At 32.0% G+C, this 25,376-nt stretch overlaps 1 protein-coding gene across 1 annotated transcript; it reads left to right on the forward strand.

The window, feature by feature from the left end:
• Positions 1 to 2,992: 2,992 nt before the first annotated feature.
• Positions 2,993 to 25,262, forward strand: LOC111429407 (vesicle-associated membrane protein-associated protein B/C-like). Its single transcript, XM_023065312.2, has 4 exons — positions 2,993 to 3,170; positions 10,968 to 11,120; positions 11,185 to 11,465; positions 23,269 to 25,262. The coding sequence occupies exons 1-4, from the start codon at positions 3,113 to 3,115 to the stop codon at positions 23,494 to 23,496; spliced, it is 720 nt and encodes a 239-aa protein (XP_022921080.1). The 5' UTR covers positions 2,993 to 3,112; the 3' UTR covers positions 23,497 to 25,262.
• Positions 25,263 to 25,376: the final 114 nt, after the last annotated feature.

Consider the following 25,376-nt stretch of genomic DNA (forward strand, 5'->3'; position numbering starts at 1 on the left):
TAGTTTTCTACGCAACGATCAACACATTCCAATTTGATACGCATGATAATACACGCAATGATAATTTTGGAGATAGCAGAGGCTGAAGTTCAAACTTCAGAAAAAGACATGGTCTGCGTGCTTTAAATCTATCTAATGATCAAAATTCTGTCAATCCTCTCCTAATTGTATTCGTAGGGAAGATAAAAGAACTAAATCTCGGACCTACGCAAATATACAATGCAGATGAATCTGCTCTGTATTGGAAAGTGCAGCCTAAAAGACACTGGTTCGTTCTCAGGAGAAGACCGCACAAAAAACAATAAACAAAGAATGCGTTACATTTCTTGCTGATGGTTCAAAAAATTAAAGTTGTTAGTGATAGTAAAAGCAAAAAATCCGAGAGTTTTTAAAAACGTAAATATACCTCTTGAAATGAAACCAATGCATGGATGTCTACAGAAATTTTCTTAGACTGGTTTAATGGTTTAACTTTTATTCGTTAAGATAAAAGTGATTTAAGAAGTCTTAATTTGCCTGAAAGAGCTCTGGTAATCGTCGAAACTGACAAAATTATTTTATCGGAAAAATCTTTTAACCCATATTTTGTCCAATAACGAAGAAGACGTTGTCAAGTTATTAAAAACCATTAACTTTAAGGGAGCTGTATGTCTATTACGCAATGCTTGGGAAAAAGTCTCCCTCGAAGTCTTAGAGAAGTGCTGGCACAAAATTATGGCTCACGTGGCAAATATCAACCCAGACACTGAATACAGTGTAAAATAAAATAAATATGGAGAAACAGTAATTCAATTTTTGACCACCACGTATAAGATACTCTGATAAAACAAATGACAATCTATTTGACAATATCCGAAGAGTAATCGTGCCAATTTAGAGCTCTTTTGAAAGAGCATGGTGAAATTTGACAAAAAGAACTAAAAATCAAAATAACTCGAAAACGAAAAATGCTAGGTATCAATAACTTTTATGATAGTCAACATATTTTTTTACGTACAATTAAAAGATGTAATAAAAACTATAGCATTCCGTTTAAATTAACAAAGTTTAAGTCTACTTTCGGTAGACCGGAAGTGACAGCCATCTTGAAAATATTTTAGATCGAAAGTTCCGAATAAAGAACCCATGCTACCAAAATTTTAAAACTGTACGAATAGTGGAACCTAAAAAAGTTCTAACCAACCAGTTACATGAGACACCTGTATGTACTACATATATAAAATAAATACTAAATGATTAGTACCAAAAATTTTAATGTAGTACAAAATTAGTACATAAATAGCACAAAATTAAGGCACTATCAAAATGTTGATATCTTAAAAAGGGGGTGTAACTGGACGTCCAGCTATACACCCCACTTTGATATGTGATTCACGCAAGAACCGACACAGAGCAGGGACATGTAGAGGACAATAAATTAAGATGATTTAAAGTAACTTAGTGTAGAGGTATATACTAAGTTGTACACCTGAGGAGTTACAGGCCTTCAAAATTGGCTCTTAAATTTTTAAAAAGTCGTAATAAATTAAGTTAGAAAAACCAAATTTGGTATACGTTATGATTATAAAATTATTTGACAACAAGGTTTTATAACTTATTTATCAAGTTTGACGTACAATTTCACAGCCGACTACAGAATTTTCGATGATTTTAAGTAGCATTAAGGAAATACGTGTCTTTAGTTGTTTGAGTTTTTTATGAAAACAACAAAGTTTTTTAAAAAATAATAAAAGTAAAACAAGTTTTAGAATTAAATTCCGCATGAAATGAGGTAATAATGTATTAAATCCACCAAAAGGTTAAAAAAATCTGTCAAAATTTAGGGGACCATCACCCTTAATCAACCCTTTGAAATGCCTCAATTGGTCAATTTGTTACCAATTAATACCTTCGGTACACTCATAACGTACACCAAATTTGGTTTTTCTAGCTTAATGTATTACGAAGATATTCAATGTTTTAAAAATTTAAGACCCAACTTTGAAGGCTTATAACTCCTCAGGGGTACAACTTAGTATAGAGATAAGTTGCGTTAAATCATCTTAATTTATTGTCCTCTACATGTCCCTGCTCTGTGTCTATTCTTATGTGAATCACCCTGTATATAAAAAAGTACTAGATGATTAGCACAAAAATTTTTAATGTAGCAGAAAATTAGCATATAAATAGTACAAAATTATGGCACTACCAAAATGCTGATATCTTGAAAGGGAGGTTGAATGAAGAACAAATTTAATGTTGGATCTGGTCGCAAAAGACAACAATGCTCTTTTACAGCTTTTGAAATCAATTACGCTTGGAGTTGCTGTATACAGCATATCGTATGCCTGGGAAAATGTTAAAGCTACCACAATTGAAAAATTCGTACTTTCATAACAAATATTAAACAAAAGATAATTAATAACCAGAAAAGAAAACAAGTAAAAATAACCGATTTTATAAAAAATAATTGAGTGTTTTGTTATTATTTTTTTATTATTATTTGTTATTATTTAGTTTTATAGTAAAGAAGGTTCTTTTATACCAGTTTATTTCTTTCATTATACAATTCTCTAACCTTTTCTTAGAACAAACATTAAACATTCGTATTTCAATAATTTTAAAAACGTCAAGTTGTATTATCAATGGTTTTCAATTTTCCGCTTTCTGTTTTCGTCCGATTACTACGCTTAATCGGCACTATAGTGTATTTAAGAAAATGTTTAAAAATTTCTTAACTTTGAAGGCCTATGTCTTAGCCATTTATGGGTACACTCCAAAAATTTTTACACGAATCGTCATTATTTTTACTCTAATTATGATTATTAATATCGATTATACTTATTGTTACTAAATTTATAATAATATATAGTATTTGAAATTTTAAATCTTTTTGCGACATCTATGAAATAATACTACATGTAACAGTTCTCTAAACCTAGTTTCCTATTTTAAAGCACGATGTCGTTGTTATCGATATTAACCTAAAAGTATCGGCCATTTTGATTGACGCATGCGCGGTAACTGTCACAGAGTGCAGCATAACCGGATACCTGTCAGTCTGTTCAGTGTGTATGAAAATTTGTGTTTTAACGTAAATTTAAGGGGGCAATCGCAACGTTAGTTTAACGCAATGGCGAAACCCGAACAGGTGTTGATCATCGAACCCCAAAGCGAATTGAAATTTCGGGGTGAGTTGTCCCGGTGTTTTTTTGACGTAGTGTACGATGCGTTGGCCTAGTAATAACCCACTACTACCACTATACCATAGCGGGACCACTGTGTCACACACACACTTCTCTGTATATCGAACGTCCCCTCGGCCCCAGTGCCCAACAAATCCACTTTAAATTACCCCACATTTTGTAAATTAACTTTTTACTTTTCTTATATACTTTTTTTATTAAGTGGTGGGCCCCCCTTGAATATGCCTTATCACGGTCGTTCGTTTTTATGCTAATATTAGCACACCATTATCAAATTTATTTATTTGCCTATGTATAAGATTAATTACATTTTTAGTTTAGTTTAAAATTATCAGTTATAGTATTCTTTATCATAATGGTATCAAATTATTACTTTGATTGTCTTTGAGTCAATGTTCAAGGATGAATAGTTGTGTATAATTGAATTTGAAATTAATTTTTGTTTACTTTAGTGGTTTTAAATTGATGTAATAAGTTTTTTTATTATCTAAAAAGCATATGTATGTTTATCATGTGACAAAATGTTGCAAATTCATTCGGCCTTGTATAAAGTTCTCAAAGAATCTATTTAAAACTCGCTGATAATGCCTTTTGTACTCTTATTTCAACTTAATTTGTAACAATCAGTGATAATCTAATGGATTGTATTGAGTATTTTGATGATTTGCAAAAATTTATTTAAAACATTTCATCTTCAAAGCATATTTTAGTATACTTTATTTTGGATAAGTATTATCTAATTGTAATTATTCTTATTGTGTAATTTTTCAGGTTTTTGTGGGGAAAAAATAACTATACTGGTTGAATGGATCTGATTTCAATTCTTTTGTTATAAACAGTTTTTATATAAATATTTACATAAACTGTAAAAATGTAACTATCATATTCCAAGCTATCTTATGATGTCTATTTTGTTATGGCTACATTCATGCTATACCATTACTATGAACTTTTTTTTTCATCCAGATGATTTGCACCCAAGGTGAGGTAAAGTGATGGTAGTACTAAACATCAAAAAATTGTTATAAACCTTCTTCACACATATTCTAATAATAATTCTTAAACAAATGTTTTATTTTCAAATTGTACAGGCTATTCCAGATAACTCAAAACAAAGAGTTGGTTAAATTAGAGAATCTAATCCCTATAAAATATTCATGATAATACTATTAATATTATCTATTTGATACATCAGTATATTCAAATGTAAATGTTAACACTCATAGATAGAATCCAACTCGGGTTATTCCTCAAGTTGCTCTATTCCATGTTCATAGATAAACTTAGGGTATTCCATAAATATGATGTATAAATCAAGGACAGTCGTTCTAGTTTTAATTGTTGTAAAAGTAGAACTAACACTAGACCTAGAGTCTAGCTAGAAAAATTCAGGTTTAGCCTTATGTCTCTTAAGAGGTTAGACCACTCTAGACCACATTGTAGCTGCTTGATGAAAACCCTGTTAAAACTGGCAGTTGGAAAGGCTACAGCTACAATTTTCAAGTTAGAACAAAAACAATAAGTTGTTTCGTTTTTACAACTCAAAAGCTACAGATAGATGTACCGATTTTTTGATATGACGCGTAGTTCTTTAGGTATCAACAATTTAGTGCTTCTTTTTTTGAACTAAAACGCAAGTTTCTGTAATATGTCCACCATTTTTGCAAAAATTTAAATAAAAAAATCCATACGTCTTTCTGTAGCTTTTGAGTTGTAAAAACTAAATAACTTTTTATCTTTGTCCTAATTGAAACCTTTCAAGGTTTCACGTTTTCATCAAGCAGCTACATGGCAGTCATTTTCTATTTTAATTAATTAAAAAAACAAACATTTTTTTTCATATCTTTTAATATTGTTTTCCCGAAAAAGAATCGGAAAGTTGGGTTTAATTTTCAATGGTTTAGAGTAGTCTAACCCTTTAAGACGGCGAAAGCCGAATGTTTCTAGTTGTAAGTCCAGTTTTAGTTCTAGTTTTATTTGTTATTGAGCGTTAGATTATTATACAGGGTGATTCTCAACCTACACGCAATTAACTAGGTGAAAAAAATTGTAGTAAAACATTTTTAGTGTCAAGGTAGTCCATTGGCCAGGCCTTCTCGATCGCCCGACCTCAATCCCCTTAATTTTTATTTTTGGGATCACTTATAAAGTATAGTGTACGTCATCGAAGTTAATACTGACCAAGGGTTACGAAATCAGATACAAACTGCTGTCGAGACAATCCGCCAACACCCTCTCTTTGCTTCTAGAAATCGTCTTACTCTGCAACACCAGACTATATCATCTGTTTAGAACTGAACTGTATACTGATTTCATCTTCTGCAAAAAAAAATGTTTACATACATTTGAGTGTGTCGTTTGCTCACGTCCTTCTGATTGCAAGAGTTGCCTATACAACTGATGCATGGCGAAATTTAGTAACGAGATGAAGAATGACATGTACGAATCACACAATCTTGAGGAAAATGTTGAGAGCATTAAAAAGAATCAGATAGAACTCCGGTGAAAAAACGTCGGCAGCCTTCCTCTGTTTCGTTGATCTAACCATAATATTCGACAAAGTAAGGATAAAAGAATTAGAACAAGGCAAACATTACAAAGTGTATAATTTAAACTATGGTTACACTATGCATGATCACAAAATCAAGATTGAGTGCTATGCAGATGATGCCGTCCTCTTAGCTGATACTGAGGTTGGCATGCAGTGGTTAACACAGCCATTTAAGAGTGGAACATCATGGATTCAGCGAGCCTAATTGTGTATAGAAAATATTGGCAACAACTTGGAACACTTGCTTTGACGTCATTTGAAAATCTTATATGTATTCTTGATTTGAAAGTAAAGTTCATGGATATCTAAGAAAGTAAAAAACATTTGCTACAATTTTTTCATCTATTACTCATTATTTGTCATGAGGAATAAATCCCCAAGTTTATGCGTATAGATTGAGAATCACCCTGTATATTTTTATCGAACTAAAAGTAGATCTAACACAAGACCTAGAACTAGAAACGTACCATTTCCAGTAGGTATGTACTCAGTTGCACTCGTTTTCTTCATAACAAGTCCACATAGTCCCCGTATGCCAGGCATTGCGTTGTTCGATTTAGCAATGTTTCTCCCTGTCGTATTCCGATGTTCCTTTCGACCCTTTCTAGAGTCAGGTTGAAGAACGTGCAGAACAAGGCATCTCCTTGCCTGAGGGGACCTTTATCACACTCTTGGTGTTTACCAGCGTCATCCTCACCAGTCGGATGAGTTTTTCTGGTATCGAGAGTATCCGTAACGTATTGTATAAGTTTGTCCTATCTATGCTATCATATGCCTGCTTATAATCCACGAAGAGTTGATACACAGGTATATTGTGCTTCTAACATTTCTCAAGTACGTGGTACCATTCTAATTGAAAATGTGGTCGATTGTTGCCCACACTCTACGGAATCCATACTGATAATCTCCCAGTTCTTGTTCCAAAAACGATTCTATACGTCTTGAAAGCACCTTTATTAGTACTTTGTATATTGTGTTGAGTAGTGAGATTCCTCTATACTCAATACATAGACATGGGAAAGTCTCGTTCTTCTGGATGTACGCTGATAGGTAGACATGTAGAAATCTAGAAACCCGTGCCTGATGCAAGATTACTGTATTGAATGAAAAATGGCTATACTGAAAGATGTCTTTTTTGAGTGTTCTTTAGCTATATGAGCATGAAGTAAATTTCCAGAAACATGACAATTGTTTGGAGTCTGGTCCACACTTTCAAAAACTATCATCACTATAAAAAGCTTTGTTTGTTAGTATTCTCAATAAAATTCAAAGTTAGTATTGTTGCTGCACATTCTGTATATTATTAATACAAATGTTTAATTTATATTTACATATTACTCGCTGAAACTTGGTAAGTAATATTTATTTTGAAGAAGTAATTCAAATCAGTAAATTAACTACCATCACCGTCTTTGTGATCTTTCCAAGGGTTAACATGTTTTTTTAACATTTCAAACTGTTAACGATTTGCGTTTAACCTAAGATTCCGTGATTAAGTTACGAATTTATTTTGGGCAAGTTTATTAACTGTTTTTCTATTATAAACCTGAAGTCTACCAACAAGAATGTAAACTGTAAATGTAAATACATTTCTTACACACGCCTTATAAAAATACTGTCAGATGGAAAGAAGAGTATTTCGATAACAAGATCGAAAATAAAAAATCAATCGACACAATATGTATATTAAGCTTGAATGTATTTGGGATGGATAAAATTGTTTCAAGAAAAATATTTTTGCGGTTACTATTACTTCTGATTAGTAAAAAAAATTAAAATGTTTCAAAAATATTAAAAACTTTAAACCAGTTTATTAGATATCAATGGTAATGAAACGAATGAAAAGTTTTTAAGAATACTTTGGGCGAAGAAAGCGAGGAAATGATTTCTAATTACTTCTAGAACAAATTGTGATTGATCTACAAACTTGTATTGAGAAATTTCATCAAATACAAGAACAACTACTAAGATAACATTGAAGGATTGTTACGAAAGTTCTTAAACGTGTACCGTCATTTAAGAACTTGTTGGTAAAAATAAAGTGGATATTTTAATCTGTTTGATTTAACCAAGTCTATGTTTCATCACGATTTTTAATTCGTCTATAGAGGGCTAATTATCTAGAAACACCGCTGAATATATTGATTCGGACAAATGGCTCATTGTCTTAACTCTTGAACGTTAATGTTGGTCATTGTAATCAGTCATATCTCGTTATTGTAAAGCAGGCATGTGTAATAAAGGTTTGAATCTAATGGATGAATCAGATTTTGAGATTGCTCCAGTTAGGATCGGACTCGAACCGAAGCTGTGACCTCCTTGTTTTGAAAGGTATCTCGCTGAGGTGGACTCGAACTAAATGTATCGATTATTAGTTGCAGAGGCATTTGTAATGAAGTGTTACCACATCCTCGCGAGGTTAGTTTGATATGCAAAAAGGATTGAGTACTCAGTAATGTATAATTGGAAACACTAAATATGAAAATTCTTACTTCACAACTAACAATTAAAGTAAATTCCAATAATTCCAAAGTGGGAATATAACCACAGAAAGAATACGAATTGTAAAAGAAATCCAAGCATTCTGTGAAAAGCTATACATTTCTACCATACCAATACCGGAAACTGCGGTTAGAAAGGATCTAAACGTCGGTTTGTATCGATATACAAGATTACACATTCCTTAAGACAACTGAAGAACAAGAAAGCTCCCGGTTAGGACTCTATAACTTAGGAAATACTAAAAATGGATGATAGTACCCTTGAGAATGCCCTAAAATTGCTTTTAATCAAATGTTTGCTAGAAGGGAAGATATCCGAAGCATGGAAGAACGCCGTGGTCATTTTTATACATAAGAATCATTCACATCAAAATAGATGAGGATCTGCATGGTGTACGCTTGAATCACTTAAGATTCGCAGACGATGTGGTACTGGTCAGTTCAGACATAGAGGAACTGGAAAACATGTTATAAGATCTAAATCGACACTCAAAGGAAATAGGTGTATAAATGAACTTGCATAAAACTGAAATAATGAACAACATACAAAATGATGTTGCTATTCATAACGCTTCCTTAGAGAATGCGTTTAGAACAAAGTTTTATGCAGAAAAACAAAGAACTACCGAGAAGTTTAAAACGAAAGGTGTATGGTAGCTGCATACTGCCAGTGACCTGAAAATATGGCCTTGTCAAGGAAAAAGGCAAAAAAACCTTAAGTAACCCAAAGAGCGATACGAGTCACAATGGTGGGATTACTCTGAGAGACAAGATTCGAAATAGACATTCGCAGAGGAATAAACGTGACAGATGTTATAAGATGAGTAGCGAGGCTTAAGCGGTAATATATCGGGCATGTGGTAAGAGGAATGCAGAAAAAATGTACTCAAAGAATAACCTTTTGGAGACCACGAGAAACTGAAAGAGGTGCAGAAACACCGCAAAAGAGGTGGATCAATGATGTGAAGGGTGTGGCCTGGAAAGAATGGATGATAACAGTAAAAGACAGAAATAAATGGAAATGTATGTCCAGCAGTGGATTAATACACACTGGGGAAGAAGAAGCAAAATTATTTTTTTACATTATCACCATAATGGGCTACCACAGTTATAAATTATAGGATATTAGGGAATAGAAATGTGCAAGAAATTATTTCAAACTAAACAATAATTTCTTAAAAAAATTGTTACGTTGTTGTTACAAAAGCATTTCTTGAGGAATTTTCGATGCTTATTTTTACATATTCAAATTTCAAAAGACATCTGGGCTTCGAAACGATCTTCTATTCGTGTCATTTTAATTAAAACGTATTGGATTCTGAATTACACTTTTTTTCGGATGACATTCTTTACAAAATTAATCCCAAAACCGACAACTCAACAAAAATTTAACTATTATGTTTAGCAAATAAATGCTATCATTTCTTTTATCTACCATTTTATCAAATGACAAACTTATTTAACATTGTGAAATATTGAAATAACCTTAAAGATAACCCTTTATACCAGTTTTATTGTGAATGAAAATAGTTCCTAATTAATTAATACATTTTAACAGATTTAAAATTTGTTATTAAAAGAATTTAAATCAGAACATTCAACTCAGTATTTATACACATTTAAAAATATAAATACAAGCTTCGTTGTATTAATAGTTTTCGCGGTTCCCAGTCACTAATAGATTTATAAATACATCTTTTCTTAATAATTAAGAAATGAATATTTTTTAGTAGATGATTAATAAATATCCTTAAATCGATAACCTTGATATATTGAACCTGTTTGGATAATTAAAACGCCTTACATATGTGACTCGCCATATTTTAATGAAATTAATTTATTGCTCATACTATTAATTAACTTTATTTATAGGAATGTTAAACGCTTTAAAGTAATGCGGCTTTAGTTGCAAAATATAGAATAACTAGGAAGCTAAGTGGGAATGTAGGCAAAATATTTTTAGATTCTAGGGCGATTCTAAGCTTAAGTGACATTTTGCGTTTGGCAAAACGTTCTTTTTGTTAAATCCAAAGCTTTTACCCGAATTGTAAATTTGAATATAACGTTTCACGTCTTAAAAGCAGTTTCAATCTTAGAATGATTTAAAAAAATTCCTTTGTTAATGTTTGCTTCTAAATTTCTACTACAAATCATTTGAGTTATTAGATTTCTTTGTTTCATTCGTAAATCTCCAATTTACATCACATATTACATCATCTGTAAATTTAACATGCTGAGAAATCATGAATTTTTAAACAATGCTTTTGTGGAATTAAAATTAGCAATGTTGAAGTTTTTTGTTTTATATTTTCAGTTTTTTTCCGTTATAACATGAAAAGCAGATCTTAATAACAACATTTAAGTGACATCATTATGAGTTAAAAATAACCGTTATGAACAACCATAAATTAGAAAATTATGTATTTAAAGCAATCATCTTTACACTTTTTTTTGTTATTACAATATTTTTTTAAGAAAATATATAACTGAATTTTGTACAATGTGTTGAAGAGGATGTAGATAGCTACAGCCTCACTGAAAAAATTAGAAATAGAGAAAATAAAGAAAAAGTCGGGATGCTTCAAATTAATGTTCTCCGTGTTATTTGGCATTGTTTCAAAAATTCGACATTTGTAAAGACCTTATTGATTTTTTTTAAATACTTTTATTTTTATAAACATTTTTTTATTGAAATTTATTTGATTTAATTCTGGTTTTATTGTGTTTCAGGCCCTTTTAGTGCACCGGTCACATCGTATATGAAACTTACAAATCCGACGGAGAAGAGAGTTATGTTTAAGATTAAAACGACGGCGCCGAAAAAGTATTGCGTACGACCAAATTCCGGTGCTTTAGACAGTAATGGAGTCGTAGAAATTGCCAGTAAGAAACACAATTCCTTCAATAATTAATCACATGTTTTTCCCAACTTATCAATTCGTTACAGTTTGCCTGCAACCGTTTATATTTGACCCCAATGAGAAGAATAAACACAAGTTTATGGTGCAAACGGTGTTCGCTCCGGATGGAGACGTTTCCGCGGAACAAGTCTGGAAAGACGTGCCGACGGAAAAAATTATGGACTCAAAATTGAAATGTGTATTTGAAGTACCAGCAGCGGAGGAAGAACAGAACGGACCTGAAATAATTAAAGCTAGTCCGAAATCTGCTTCGCAGCCGTCTGTTTCTTCTAACGTGGAAGATGATTTGAAAAGAGCTAAAGAAGAGGTAAATATAAAATAAATAATTGGCTTGTTTTTGAGGGTTTATCGGTTTATGTTGATTAATACAATAATTATTGGATAATTTACACAATTGCCTGCTGTCCAACAACCTAATCAAGTAATTAAACCGTCGATTAAACAAGCTTATACGTTTCTTGGACTGCATGATATCCAAGGATGATAATGTTTAAAGTTACGAAAAATGGAACAATTTTTATTTGTGTTTTAAATATTTGAATAAACAACACAGTATTATATTCGCTAGCAGATTATAAAAAAAATTGCAAACAAAAGAGGAGTCTGTTTATTAAATAATTTTAACTAACAATAAGTTATAGTCGAAAATTATCGTCTATATCAAGTTATATTTGTTACTCTTTTCGAGTACGTTTTGTGTATGATTTGAGTGAGATATGAAGGAATCAAACAAACTCATGAATATGTTTGAATTTTATGGAGGATTAAAGGGGATTTCAGTCTAGAAGAACAAAAACATTTTTTTTTTTATTTGCGATTATACAAGATATATCTGACTTGGGCAAAATTTACCAACGTGATGTATGGAACAAAATAGTAAAAAGAGTTCCTATAATCATGTGTCTAAAAATGCTTCCTTAAAAAGTCACGCGCGAATTTCAATATTAATAGAAGCTAATAATTTGCTTGTATGTCAACCATTTATACGAGTTAATCAACTTCGCTGTTGTCGAATTAGATATTACCTTTTTATTTCTTAACAATTAATTGTCAGACAAAAAAAACAGTGTTAAATTTTGAGAAGTAGATATTGTTTTTGCATGACGTTTGTGGCAATCCATCATTGTCTTTGTGAAACAGGTTATTTTAAACGGAATACTTCAGATTGTGGTATTCCAAGAAGCACCAGAACATCGACGTTTGAAGAGACTCTATAGAATTGCAGACAAATTCTAAAATAATACCAGGAAATTATTTTAAAAAGTAGGTGCTTCGCATAGTAGAATATACATGAACAGCTAGCGAAGCTAATTCTACAGCTATGTATCATTCCGAATTTCCAATCCGTTGTGCTTTTTACAGATGAAGCGAAATTTACTAGGGATGCAATCAATGCGCTGTGGAAAATTGTCACGCGATTAGAAAATCAAGAAATCAACAAATTTTTTCATGTAACATCTGGGCTTGCACTGTTGGTGATGATGTAATAGAATGTTTACAATGTTTTAACAGATTAAATGGGCAAAAGCACAGAAATGTTTTGAAACATGATCTACCTACGTTGATGACGTTCCGTTTGAACTTATGGTTCATGCATGACGGTGGTCAACCACATTTCAGCCTACTTAAATAGTACTTTTGCGAATCGTTGGATTTGCAGAGGTGGACCAGTTGCGTGGCCACCACGTTCTCCAAATTACACGTCGATAGATTTTTTTGTGCGACCGAATCTGTCATAATTTCCGTGCCCTGGATTTCTTGAGCGAGTTCGACAATCAATGGTTCGACGATGCCAAGTCTGTATTACTACTGAAGGACATTTTGAGCACTTTAACGTCGAACCATAACAAAATCCTAAATAAGCGATGTGAAGTAGTTTGTTCTTGTTGTTTTAATTAAAATTTTTATTGATTCGTAATTACAGTTTTGGTTTCGTTCGTAACTTTTTAAACCTCGGTTACTCACGTGCAATTTTGTAACGTGCTTAGTCACGCTATGTCTACTGGACCTATAACCAATAATTTTAGCTTATTTCAGTATTTTGTATAAAATTATATTGCTACTTGTTATAGTCTCTGTTATAGACTACCAATTACGTTTACCAACTACACAAATAATTCACTATTCTGTTAAAAATCAAAAAGAGATCTCATTTTTTACTATATCTAAAAAGACTATCACATTGGGTCGACTATTTGGTAATACAAAAGCTGAAGGAATTTCTCGTTTATGTTTTCATACGGTTCCAACATAAGATACTTTATTCTTTTCCAATTCCTTTACAAGTTTTAAACTGGCGAACCTGTTATCGGCGGTAATATTTCTGCCAATTCCAAAAATTGGTTCTTACAATCTTATTACTACATTATTGACAGAATTATTCTGTTTATAGGGCCCTTCACGTTGCTGGCCGCATTAAATTTCCATATTATATGTATACAGTATACGCCTGAGCATTGCTTAGACAACAGTTTTTTATTCCATGTTTATTTGGAAAGACTTACTTTGAAGAAAATATTGTCTAAATCCTCATCGTCGTCAAAATGCTGGAAGCATTTTATTATTTTATTTAGTTAGATTTTGACCAGAATAGTAGCAAGTTTTACAATTTTCCACAAATCAAGTAAACATCTCTTACTGCAGCTAATTTATCTGTTGTACTCCTTTGAGTTGGGTTGGGTTGACCAATATGCCCTGGTACAATATACATGCTGACTCGAAAATTTTTAATCATCTGTACTGCATTAACTAAAGGCAAATCCTGCTTCTCAAGTAATTTTAGAGTCATCTACATAACTATAAATGGTTTTTATAAATATCAAATTCTTTTATAAGTCTACTTATTTTAGTACAGCCTGACAATCTTGTATTGCATTACCAATTGTAGCTGGAAATTCATTTATTAATATTTTGAAGCTGTCAAAGGTATTTGTGTACTATATAGCGGCATTTAACCATATTCGTCGTCTTGTTAGAACTGGTTGTGGGTAATTGGGTATTTGATAACCAGTCTCTAAACAATTCTATTGTTAAAGGAGCTTTAACAAATATTTGTTAAGTCCGTGCGACAGCTTTTACCATATATGCTGCATCTGACAGCATGAGTAAAATTTTATCATTCGAAATCGGCTCTGCTAAAAGTTTTTCTTAATTCTGTCGTACTTATTAGACAACGTTTTGATGAATTTACACCATTACATGGGGACCTATCGTCCATATGCATCTGTCGTTTCCTCTACACATACCAATTGTTTCCATTAATATGTTTTATTTACTGAATAACACTAAAAACGTTTTGAAATATTCATTTATAAATAGATATAGAGTAAGACCTAGATATAACGGATTAACACGGGGAAGGGTGTGTCCGTTATAACCAAAAGTCCGTTATATGAATAATTTTAATGCACACAAATTCGGACAGCTATCCACACCATTGCGTTCAGTCTATGTGGCTTTATATTTATACCAAGGACGGTAGAATATAAGAGGACTGTCACATCCCAGGTACAGCTGCTCAGCTTGATGGCCTGTTAGTGACGTGAGCACTAAATAATAATTAAATCTAGAACTAACACTAGATCTAGAACCACAAAGTTTCAGATTAAGCCATGCGTCTTCAGTTAGACAACTAGAATTAATACTAGACCTAGAAACATTCGGTGTTATACTAACAATGTGCTAACATTGTTATTACTAACAATGTCATTCATTGTTAGTTCTACTTTTAGTTCAAGAAAAATATACAACAATCTACCACTGAATAATAATTAAAACTAAAACTTCTGATCTTGATTTATACATCTCATTATTTATAAACATGGAATCGAGCAATTTGGGGAATAACCCGAGTTGAAGTAATAATCTGCAGTCTGTTTTAACGAGATACGTTATATTAAAATTTTACTGTATTTGCTTTTATCAGAGCTTTGCAAAGATCGAAAATGACTAAAACTTACGATTTTTGAACACGTTTGGCAAAATAAGCGATTGCATTCATATTTTAATTCCTTGTAACTTTTAATCCGTTCTTACAGCTTAGCAAATTTTACAACTTGACCGGTCAGCAGTTGCGCAGAAGAAGGAATGCAACAGCAAATCGTTGAAGTCAGTTAGGCAAACTCGTGACATCTACGACATTATGTTAGCTCTTGTCAAAAATGTTATATAAAGGCTGGTTCAGATTTTAAGCTTCTCAGAAATACATAATAACCGAAAGTTAAGCAGCTTGAAAATTATAAATTTTAATACGTTAACGTCATAATAATTTTTGTTTGTGTCCATTTATTATAATTGTCTATTTAAATTATATTGTTGAATATGTGTAACGATGTATCCATCGTTAACCAGTGTGGTAATTAAAAAAACTCCAAACTTCTTTTACTACTGGTTTTATTTTGTTATTAAATTAACCTGACATGTTTCGATCAATAATGGGATAATATAATATCCTCAATAATATCATCAACATGAGACTATATTTATTTCTTAATTTACTTAAAGCAGGAAGACTGAACAGATCGTAGGATAACACAACGTGTTATTAATTTAATAACAAAATAAAGCCAGTAGTAAAAGAACTTTGGAGTTTATTTAATTATTTAAATTATATTTACACATAATTTAGCAATTATCAACTCATGAGCTTGCTACTCGTTCACGTTCTGATACTATTCTTACATTTCCCGTTCATAGCACTGAAATTTATCATAGATCATTTACAGTCGATTGCGCTGTGGAATGGACTGCCTTCTGAAATTCGTAATATTTCTAGAATTACTAATTTTAGACATGTTTTAAAGAGCCACTTGCTTGCCCTTCAACTGGCTGGTTCCTGATTCTTTGTTCTTTGTCTTTCTCTTTTTTCCTCTCTTCAACTGCTCTCACTTGTTGGCAACTGATATCCGGCAGATTCTTTTAGTTTCTTTTAGCCGCTCTCTTTTCGTGTCTTTTCTTTATTTTTCTCTTTGTTTTTCTTTTCTTACTTAATCTTATTTGGTGATGTTAATAATATCTAATTATCACTACTTGCCATATTCAGTAAATATTATTTTTATTTTCGTTTGTTCTGTTGGGTCATTTGGCAGAGATCGCTTGTGCGATAAAATGATCCATTTGCTGATACTGTTTAAGTTAAGTGTATCTTATGTAATTTTGTATTTTTGTCTGTGGCAATAAATGGTAAATAATAATAATAACATATACAGGGTGATTCATAAGTAATGGGCCAAATTGTAAATGTACGTTCAGGAGGCCAAAATAATAATATTTTCATTAACAATAATGGGTCTTAGTCTGCTCTTTACTGAGATACAGGATGTTAAAGCGAAAAAAATAAAATAGATTTTTGTTAATAGATCAGCTACTTTTCTACATAATGACTCATAGTTGACTTATAGTTTTTGTAAGGGTAAACAATAATGTGTGAGAGGATTTGAGTTAACTCGTAGATGTCGCCACATGCGCCATATGAATTAGATGAAATCAGCTACAAATTTTTTATCGCTCATTATTTTACAACATACTTGTTTAATTTCTGTTAAGACACAAGCATGGCATGGAATGTTGACATTTACCTAACCGTAATTGATAATTGATAACAATATTAAACTGAAACCATAAAAAAATTACGTAATAAAACAATTTATTGTACGCCAGTTAATAAAACGAAATACAACATTAGAACAGACTTGAACTAAGACCACTTACGACAACTGTTATCAAAACCTACATGTTAATGTTGTGCGAAGTTAAATTAAATTTAAGCTTAATTATGAGCTACTGCAAAAGGTTTTCAACATGACCACCACCAGCATTTATACACGCATTTAACCGTTTGGTTAAGGATTGTCTGACTTTAAAAAATGTAGCAGGATTATTTCGTATTGAATTGGCTGCATCTTGAATTCTATTCCATAACTCGTCTCGTGTATTTATAGTAGGTTCAGCATAGACCATTGATTTCATGTAACCCCACACATAAAAATCAAGTGGATTAAAATCGGGACTGCGAGGTGGCCACTGAAATTCACTACCACGTCCAATCCAACGGTGAGGGAATGTTTCATTCAGATGTTCGCGCACAGCACGTGAAAAATGTGGAGGAGCACCGTCTTGCATGAACCACATATTTCTTCTTAGTTGTAATGGAAGATCTCCCAAGAGGTCGACTAAGTCATTATTTAAAAAAATTAAATATGACTCTCCATTTAAATTAGGAGGTAATTCAACTGGGCCCAGTAATGTATTGCCTATTACACCGCACCACACATTTATTTTATTTCGCCAATTAAAAACTCCGCGTCTGGTAAAGGTTGCTTCATCCGTGAAAAGAATGTTATTTAGGAATGTTGGATTATTATTCAATTTTCCTTTTAGCCACTGACAAAATTGAACTCTGATTCGATAATCTGTTGGAAGTAAATTTTGCACAGGTATAAAATGATAGGGATATAAATTTTCCTTGTGTAAAATTCTAGTCACGGATGGTTGGCTTATTCCAGTTGCTGCAGACAATCGACGAGTGCTTATTTCAGAATTTTGCGCAATTCTTACCAAAATTTCATCTTCTTGCTGCGGAGTGATAATCTTAGGACGTCCTGTATGATATTTTGGACGAAATGAACCTGTTTCACCCAATCGATTATAAATATTTTGAAATATCTTCCGGTTTGGCTGCCTTCTGTAAGGGTACATTTCACGATATTTTCTGGATGCTGCTTGCCCAGAAAAACGTTCTTGTGCGTAAACGCATAACATGTCTCTCATTTCTTCGTTTGAAAAGTGATTATGTCTCGGCATTTTGATTTATGTTAGGACAAGAATGAATCAGTTTACTTAACAATAAAATGTTTTAAACTATTCATTAAACGTAAAAGCTCATTGACGTTTCATAATTCATATGGCGCATGTGGCGACATCTACGAGTTAACTCAAATCCTCTCACACATTATTGTTTACCCTTACAAAAACTATAAGTCAACTATGAGTCATTATGTAGAAAAGTAGCTGATCTATTAACAAAAATCTATTTTATTTTTTTCGCTTTAACATCCTGTATCTCAGTAAGGAGCAGACTAAGACCCATTATTGTTAATGAAAATATTATTATTTTGGCCTCCTGAACGTACATTTACAATTTGGCCCATTACTTATGAATCACCCTGTATAGACAGGTAAATAAATCACTTCAAGGAATTTAAAGAATTTTATTACCTATTTTTTAATTGTTACATAGCAGGAAAAGATATTTAAACTTCTTTGGGAATTTTCCATGGCAGATATGTAAAGGTCGTTTGTCCTTTTTATAACCTGCCATTTTATTTAGTGCGTCCGTAAAGTAATGGATATAGGCGATAAAAGCATTATAAACAATTTATGGAAAAATCCCTGAAAATCAATCTGTATTAAAGCTATGAAGACAACTAAATGAATTGAAGACTCGATCAGTAAATACTGGTATCCCACGTCAAACGCATAACGGAGAATTTCAAAGTACGATTCATTCACGAAACAAATATGTAGTGGTGTAGCTATTAAATAAACTTTGGAAAAAGGGCCAAATTATGAAAAAAAGTTCTAAATAGTCATTAATTACAACTCAGTGTGGGACTCTGCAACTTATTTCACCATATGGCAACAATTAATACAATGAAAATTGTTTCTATCTGGATTACACGTCGGTTCATTTCATTTTGTATATAATTGGGTTGGATGTGATTGATGAGTGTGGCTGGTGGTATTGAGAACATCTTGAACATGATCAGATTTTCCATTAGAGCCCATTGCAAAGTCAGTACATGAATTTGTTTCTTTGTGGATTCATAATGAGGAGAAAGTTTTTGAAGTATTGAAAACAGTTAGAGATATAAGTAAGAACACTTTATAAAATAGCTTCTTCCGTTAATTTTTCCTCAGTTGGTTCGTTCTTATGAGTCTTTACCCATTCTGCAATTTCCTCTTCAGGAATTATCTTTAGATTTAGGTGTACCCTTGATAACACCTAATACTTCATTTATTGTATCTAAGGTTTCTTCTTCATTGATTTGAGGTGTTCAACCAGTTTCGACAAATGCGTTTGGCCTTAGTTTCCTCCAACAGCGTTATAAAGTGACTTCTTTTACTTCAGACCGAGAAAGTGCGTTAGCATACACGGTATCATTGAGATTATATTTCTGATGAAAGTCAGTCATGTCATAATCAAAGTTTAATAAGTCCTGAAAAAAGGAGCTTCTATAAAAACATGTAAAGTTTTGAATAGCCCCTTGATCCATCGGTTGGATCAAGGAGGTAACATTTGGAGGCAAATATGTTGCCAGAAACCAAATCTGTCATTGGTGGATGAGCTTTGCAGTTATCTAAAAGAAGGAGGGCTTTGCTGTCTTCTGACAGTTTAAGTTTTTAAAGTTATCCTTGACTTATGGAACAAAGGGGTTAAAAATCAGTCTTTAAATAATGCGGCAGTAATCCAAGTATTTTGTTAGGCATCGCAATGATCAGGCAAAATTTTAATATTCTTAAAAACACTTGGTTTTTTAGACTTGACAGTTGTAGAAGGTGTTAGTTGGTTTCCAGATGCATTAACACGTAGTAAAATTGTCAACCTATCTTTGTTTTTCTTATACCCATTAGCTGACTTCTTTCTCCTCCAATAGTTGAAATTGGTAAACAACTCCAAAGTAGTCCTGTTTCATCGGCATTATACACTTGATCAGCCGTCAGTTCGTTGTCTTGATAATTTTGTCAAATTCTTGTTTATAGTGATTTGCAGATTTTTCATTTGCTGCATTTAGTCTCTCCCGTGACATCAAGTCTTCGAATTCTATGCCGAAACTTAAAATTTCAGAGCCAGCCATCTGAAAAACTACAATCTCCCTCTATATTCAAATCTTCTTTCAATTTTTTAGCTTTTTCAATAATTATTAATCTCGTTACTGGATTCCCTTCGGCAGCCTTTACACTGAACCGTTTATACAAGACGTTGTCCGGTTGTTTCAGCTTAGGTTTTCTAAGAATTTGCCTAGAATCCAGTTTTTCAGATGCCATTTGGGAAATAAAATGCATCAGTTCATCTTGTTGTTTTTTAATGTAATAAATGGTTGATGACCCAATATTAAATTCATTCATCAAAACATTTCTATTTTCACCCTTTTCCAAGCGTTGATGATTTCCAACTTTTGATTAATGGTGAGAGTAGCGTGTTTTCTTTTCTGTCCAGAGTTTTTATCACTTGGCATTTTAGAAAGCAGGATAAACGGAAACTCACAAAACAGTGGAATGCATAGAAAATGGCTAACTCTTCGCTACGCAGCAATCAGCTCGAACAAACCCGAACGACCTCATCTCAATCAATTATTGATCTCCCTAAGGTTTTTGTCACGAAAATAAATTAAATAGTATTTTGAAATACGTTGACTAAGAATTGTTCCTATATTTAGTATTTAAATTGTATAGATTGTTGACCTATACAAGTAACATATTATTCCAAAACGTAATAGTTATTTATATTACAAGTGGGCTAGAAACATAATTACAGTACGAGTGTTTTACGCTGTAATTATGCTCTAGCCCACGTGTGATATACAGCATTTTATCTACGACTGCTAAAAATTACTAAAAAATCAATTTCTTTAAAAAAGTCTATTTGACATTTATAAAAATATTTTGAAATGATTGTTGACAATTTTGAATTGTCAGTTTCAACAACATGTTTACTCATCTGGAATAAGTGTTTCGAAATGTAAAAATATAACAATTAATGTTTATGATAAATAGTATTGTTTCTCTGTAAGTAGATAGCACTTTTTCTTTTGTATTGTTGCTCGTTTCAATAAATTAAGTCTGTTCTGATTACGCTAAAAATGCGTTACGTAATGAAACCAGTGCGGTAATGAACTTCATTACGTAACTCAAATCACCTCAAATGAGTGCGGTAATGATGACTTATCCAAGCAATCGTAGATAATAGTATATTATTCAACAAGCGTATAATGGCGGCTGTTACCCACGAAGATGAAGTTGCAACACGAGCGAGCGAAACGAGCGAGTGTTGTAATCTGAGTGTGTAACATCCATTATACGCAAGTTGAATACTATACTTTATCTACAACTATTTAATTTTGAAAAAAAAATCAAAAAAACGAAAAAAAAAAACTTGATAGACATTTCCGACATAACCACGGTGTGTTAACTCAATACGTATAAAAAAAGACAGATATTTAATGGGTACCACGGACGGCTAGATGGCACTGTAAGCACAAATTGCTTAAAGTCCCTAGATTTACAAAGTACCGCGGTTTGCCGCCATTTTGGCCATTTTGAAAGTCAAGCGGGACCTTTAAAACTATGTCGTTCTATTGATGACATTACGCCAAAATTCCTTTCATTTTTTCTCGTGGTACTCTGAAGAGTCGAAAGTGCAGGCGTTTTGTTGCAGACAAAACGAAGTGAAAACAAAATTCAAATTTTCACCAGTCAACATGAAAATGATACCTTTACTGTTATCATTTTCATGTTGACTGGTGGAATTTGAAATCAATAATTAATAACCATTAAATGAATAAAAATACTTTTAAATTTCGCGCTTTATTAAAAGTAGTAGGTACCACAGACCACTAGAGGCGTTGAAATCAATTTGACCGAAAAAATAGTGGGGAGTAATGCTTCTATATATATATTTATATTTATTTTTCTATGGACATAACTTCAATACAGGAAAGCTGTCATTTCTGTTAATGTTTTATTTTTTTATTAGTAGGCTGTGTCAGAACTGTGGAATAATGGCTTCATTATTCAACACTTTGTCAGTCATGGGTAATGCGTGTCATTACCCGTCAAAAATCAAATGTATAACGAATAGATAATTCAATAGTTATAGATAATAGTTATTTATATTACAAGTGGGCTAGAAACATAATTACTGTACGAGTGCGAAGAATTGCACGACGAGGTCGTAGACCGAGTCATGTAATCACACGAGTACTGTAATTATGCTCTAGCCCACGTGTGATATACAGCATTTTATCTACGACTGCTAAAAATTACTAAAAAATCAATTTCTTTAAAAAAGTCTACTTGACATTTATAAAAATATTTTGAAATGATTATTGACAATTTTGAATTGTCAGTTTCAACAACATGTTTACTCATCTGGAATAAGTGTTTCGAAATGTAATAACATAACAATTAATGTTTATAGTAAATAGTATTGGTTCTCTGTAAGTAGATAGCACTTTTTCTTTTGTATTGTTGCTCGTTTCAATAAATTAATTCTGTTCTGATTACGCTAAAAATGCGTTACGTAATGAAACCAGTGCGGTAATGAACTTCATTACGTAACTCAAATCACCTCGAATGAGTGCGGCAATGATGACTTATCCAAGCAGTCGTAGATAATAGTATATTAAAAAACAAGTTTCGTAAGACACGCTTGAAATGCACGAATTCAAGTTGAAAAACGAGTGGCGAAGCCACGAGTTTTTTAATGAATGAGTGCTTTAAGTCTTATGAAACGTGTTTTTTATGCTATTTTTTGTAATTCGCGTTTTTATACTTTTTTTAACAAAAATAAAGTAAATTTTGGCTATGTAGGGAAATAGATATGTAGCAGTTGGTAACACCGGAACACTTGAAAATAGAAACTTTGAATTGACAATTAGAAACTGTCAAAACACAAAATATATTCACCTGAAAAAAATGTTTCATGTACACCTCCCAAAATAAGAGAAATTGCTCAGAGTCAATGTCCTCATCATTGTGGACTTTGTATTCGATGCTAAGAACGTGTTTAAACATCCATAGACAAAAATTGTCACATTGACAACTAGAAAAATTAATGACCCAATGTCACCAACTTGAACTGGTTCCATAAAATATTACTAAAATCTCATTACAGCATCTGATCCTGTAAGGAGTCTCATTACAGCACCCGTTTGAGTACTGTTATAGCTTCCATTACCGTAGCGAATTACAAAAATATATTAACAACATTAACGTATTATAGAGGCATTATTCGTTCTTCTATAAGTTTATTTGACAAGACGTCCAAATTACTAGTTTAATAAATAAATTAAATAATCTAATAATTGAATTATTAATTGCATATTTTTTAGGTGATTGTATTAAGAGAAGAGGAAAGTGCATTAAGACAAGAAAACCTACGGCTAAAAGAGGATATGTTGCGACTGAAACAAATGGCAGGAGTTGGAACGATGAAGGAGCCAATAACGAGCAAGTATTTCCCACCGCAAAGCCAAAATCAGGGTTCTACAGCTTATTATATGGCGATAGGTCTTTTCATAGCCATATTTGGAATTATAGTGGGCAAGTTTGTACTCTGAGCCTGATAACCTATATATATTATAGATTACGGAGTGGCTAACGCTCTCTTAAAACTCTTGTGTATTTATTATTATTTCAGTTTAAACTGATGCAAAAAAAAAAGAAAATGATTTATTAACAAGTGTAAAATAAAGATTATCGATCATACAGAAAAAGAAAAGAAAAATATGTACCCACCCCCCTTTAGAGTATCTAAGTCAGTATGTTATATTATTCTTATTATTATAAGCTGATGCATTAAAAAAAACTAAAAATATAGTGAAAACAGCGTCGAGTGCTACCTTTTTTTAATGGTTGTTTTCCGCTACTTTATTGTTTCGTTAATTTTTCTTATCAATTATAAAAATTTTATAGAGGAACTTGATATGTTCTTGAAATCATCTATATCTTATTCTTAAATACAGCTTTATTCAATGAAATAATTCGAGGACAATACAAGTTTTTCTTAAGGAAATTAATTTAAATAAATAACCTCCAAGGTAAAACATGGAAGAAAATTACTTAATTTATAAAATCATTCAATCAATCTCCAAATTTATATATTGTCTAATAGGAGACCTGAATATAGTGAATATAAAACGAGAAGATAGCTTCAAAATTAGTATATCCAATTACAAAAAAAACTTATTTTTTGCAGCTTATTAATAAAAGACAACATCTAATCTTTATATAATCTAAATTCAAAACTCCAAATTATTCCAATGACAATGTAAAAATTTGGAAAGCTTTAAATCATTGTATGAAATATATTTTAATATACCAGGTTTCTATTTAAAGAAAAGTACGTGTATCATAAGGTTTGTTTTATCAACAAATGAGAATTCTTCGCTTGCGCTTCATTTTTTTCTGAAAATATTGCAGCGCAAACGTAGAAGAATCACCATTAATTGATTCCAACCGTTTTTTACCATTACTTGAACAAACCTGTAAAAACATTTGATTCTACCCCTAATATGTTGATGACTTTTTAATCTCTTCTTCATCTATTTTTTTCTTCTCATAACGAATTAATGAAAAAAAAAACACGTAGTTGAGCTGTTATTAACATATTAAGGACTGAAAACATGTAAATTCCTCGAAGGGAAAAAAACGAGTTCAAAAAAACATTTTCCCTTCGATCACTATTGCTGTTACAAACAATGAATAGAATTTAAAGAAAAAAAAATAATATGTATATGGCGATTTTACTTATTAGTTCTCGAGTTCTAAACTAATCACTAATAAGAGAACACACACAATCGAACTTTGTACCGTACTGTGCGCTTTATGTTTTAAATTGTTTTCTTTTTTTAACGAAATAGATTTATTACTTTTTTGAATGTAAATGTGGTTTGCGAAAGTACGTGTCAGGAATTTATCGAACTAATAATAGTGCACCAGCTAGATGATTAAAATAAAGAGAGAAAAGAGTCGCGCATTCTTAAGTCGATACGTTTATAAGTCGGTATGTTTTGTCCTTGTTTAGGTGTAGGTTGTAGCTTGTATTTTTAAGAGACATAAGGTAAAAATAACGTTGTAAAGGAGAAATAAAGGGAAACGATGCAACACGTTTTCTTTACGGTTTTGTTTTCTGTCTTTGTCATTTTTTTCTTTCATTTTTTTTATTTTTCACACTCATTGATTAAAGAAATTCATCTCAGCATCTCTCTTTCTCGTTTCTAATAAAGTGATGGACTTTAACGAGGAATATTAGATGCCACTGTATGTATTGTTCGTTACAAAGATATAATAGAAAACCTTGAAGAATAAATTTATTGTGCATAAACTATTTTGTTTTATTTAAATACATATACAAGACTATTATTGTAGTAAAACCTCGATATAACGGATAAAATATGTTTAAGTCATGCTATTAATATTATCTATTTAGAACATAAAT

The sequence above is a fragment of the Onthophagus taurus genome, chromosome 1 (genome assembly GCF_036711975.1).
Source record: "Onthophagus taurus isolate NC chromosome 1, IU_Otau_3.0, whole genome shotgun sequence".
NCBI classification, from domain to species: Eukaryota; Metazoa; Arthropoda; class Insecta; order Coleoptera; family Scarabaeidae; genus Onthophagus; species Onthophagus taurus.

Bases quoted from the DNA above. Each gene is read 5' to 3' on its own strand.
- LOC111429407 (XM_023065312.2), top strand. From the start codon at position 3,113: ATGGCGAAACCCGAACAGGTGTTGATCATCGAACCCCAAAGCGAATTG. The intron at 11,121-11,184 runs GTAAGAAACACA...AATTCGTTACAG, and splicing joins TGGAGTCGTAGAAATTGCCA to TTTGCCTGCAACCGTTTATA. The intron at 11,466-23,268 runs GTAAATATAAAA...CATATTTTTTAG, and splicing joins TGAAAAGAGCTAAAGAAGAG to GTGATTGTATTAAGAGAAGA.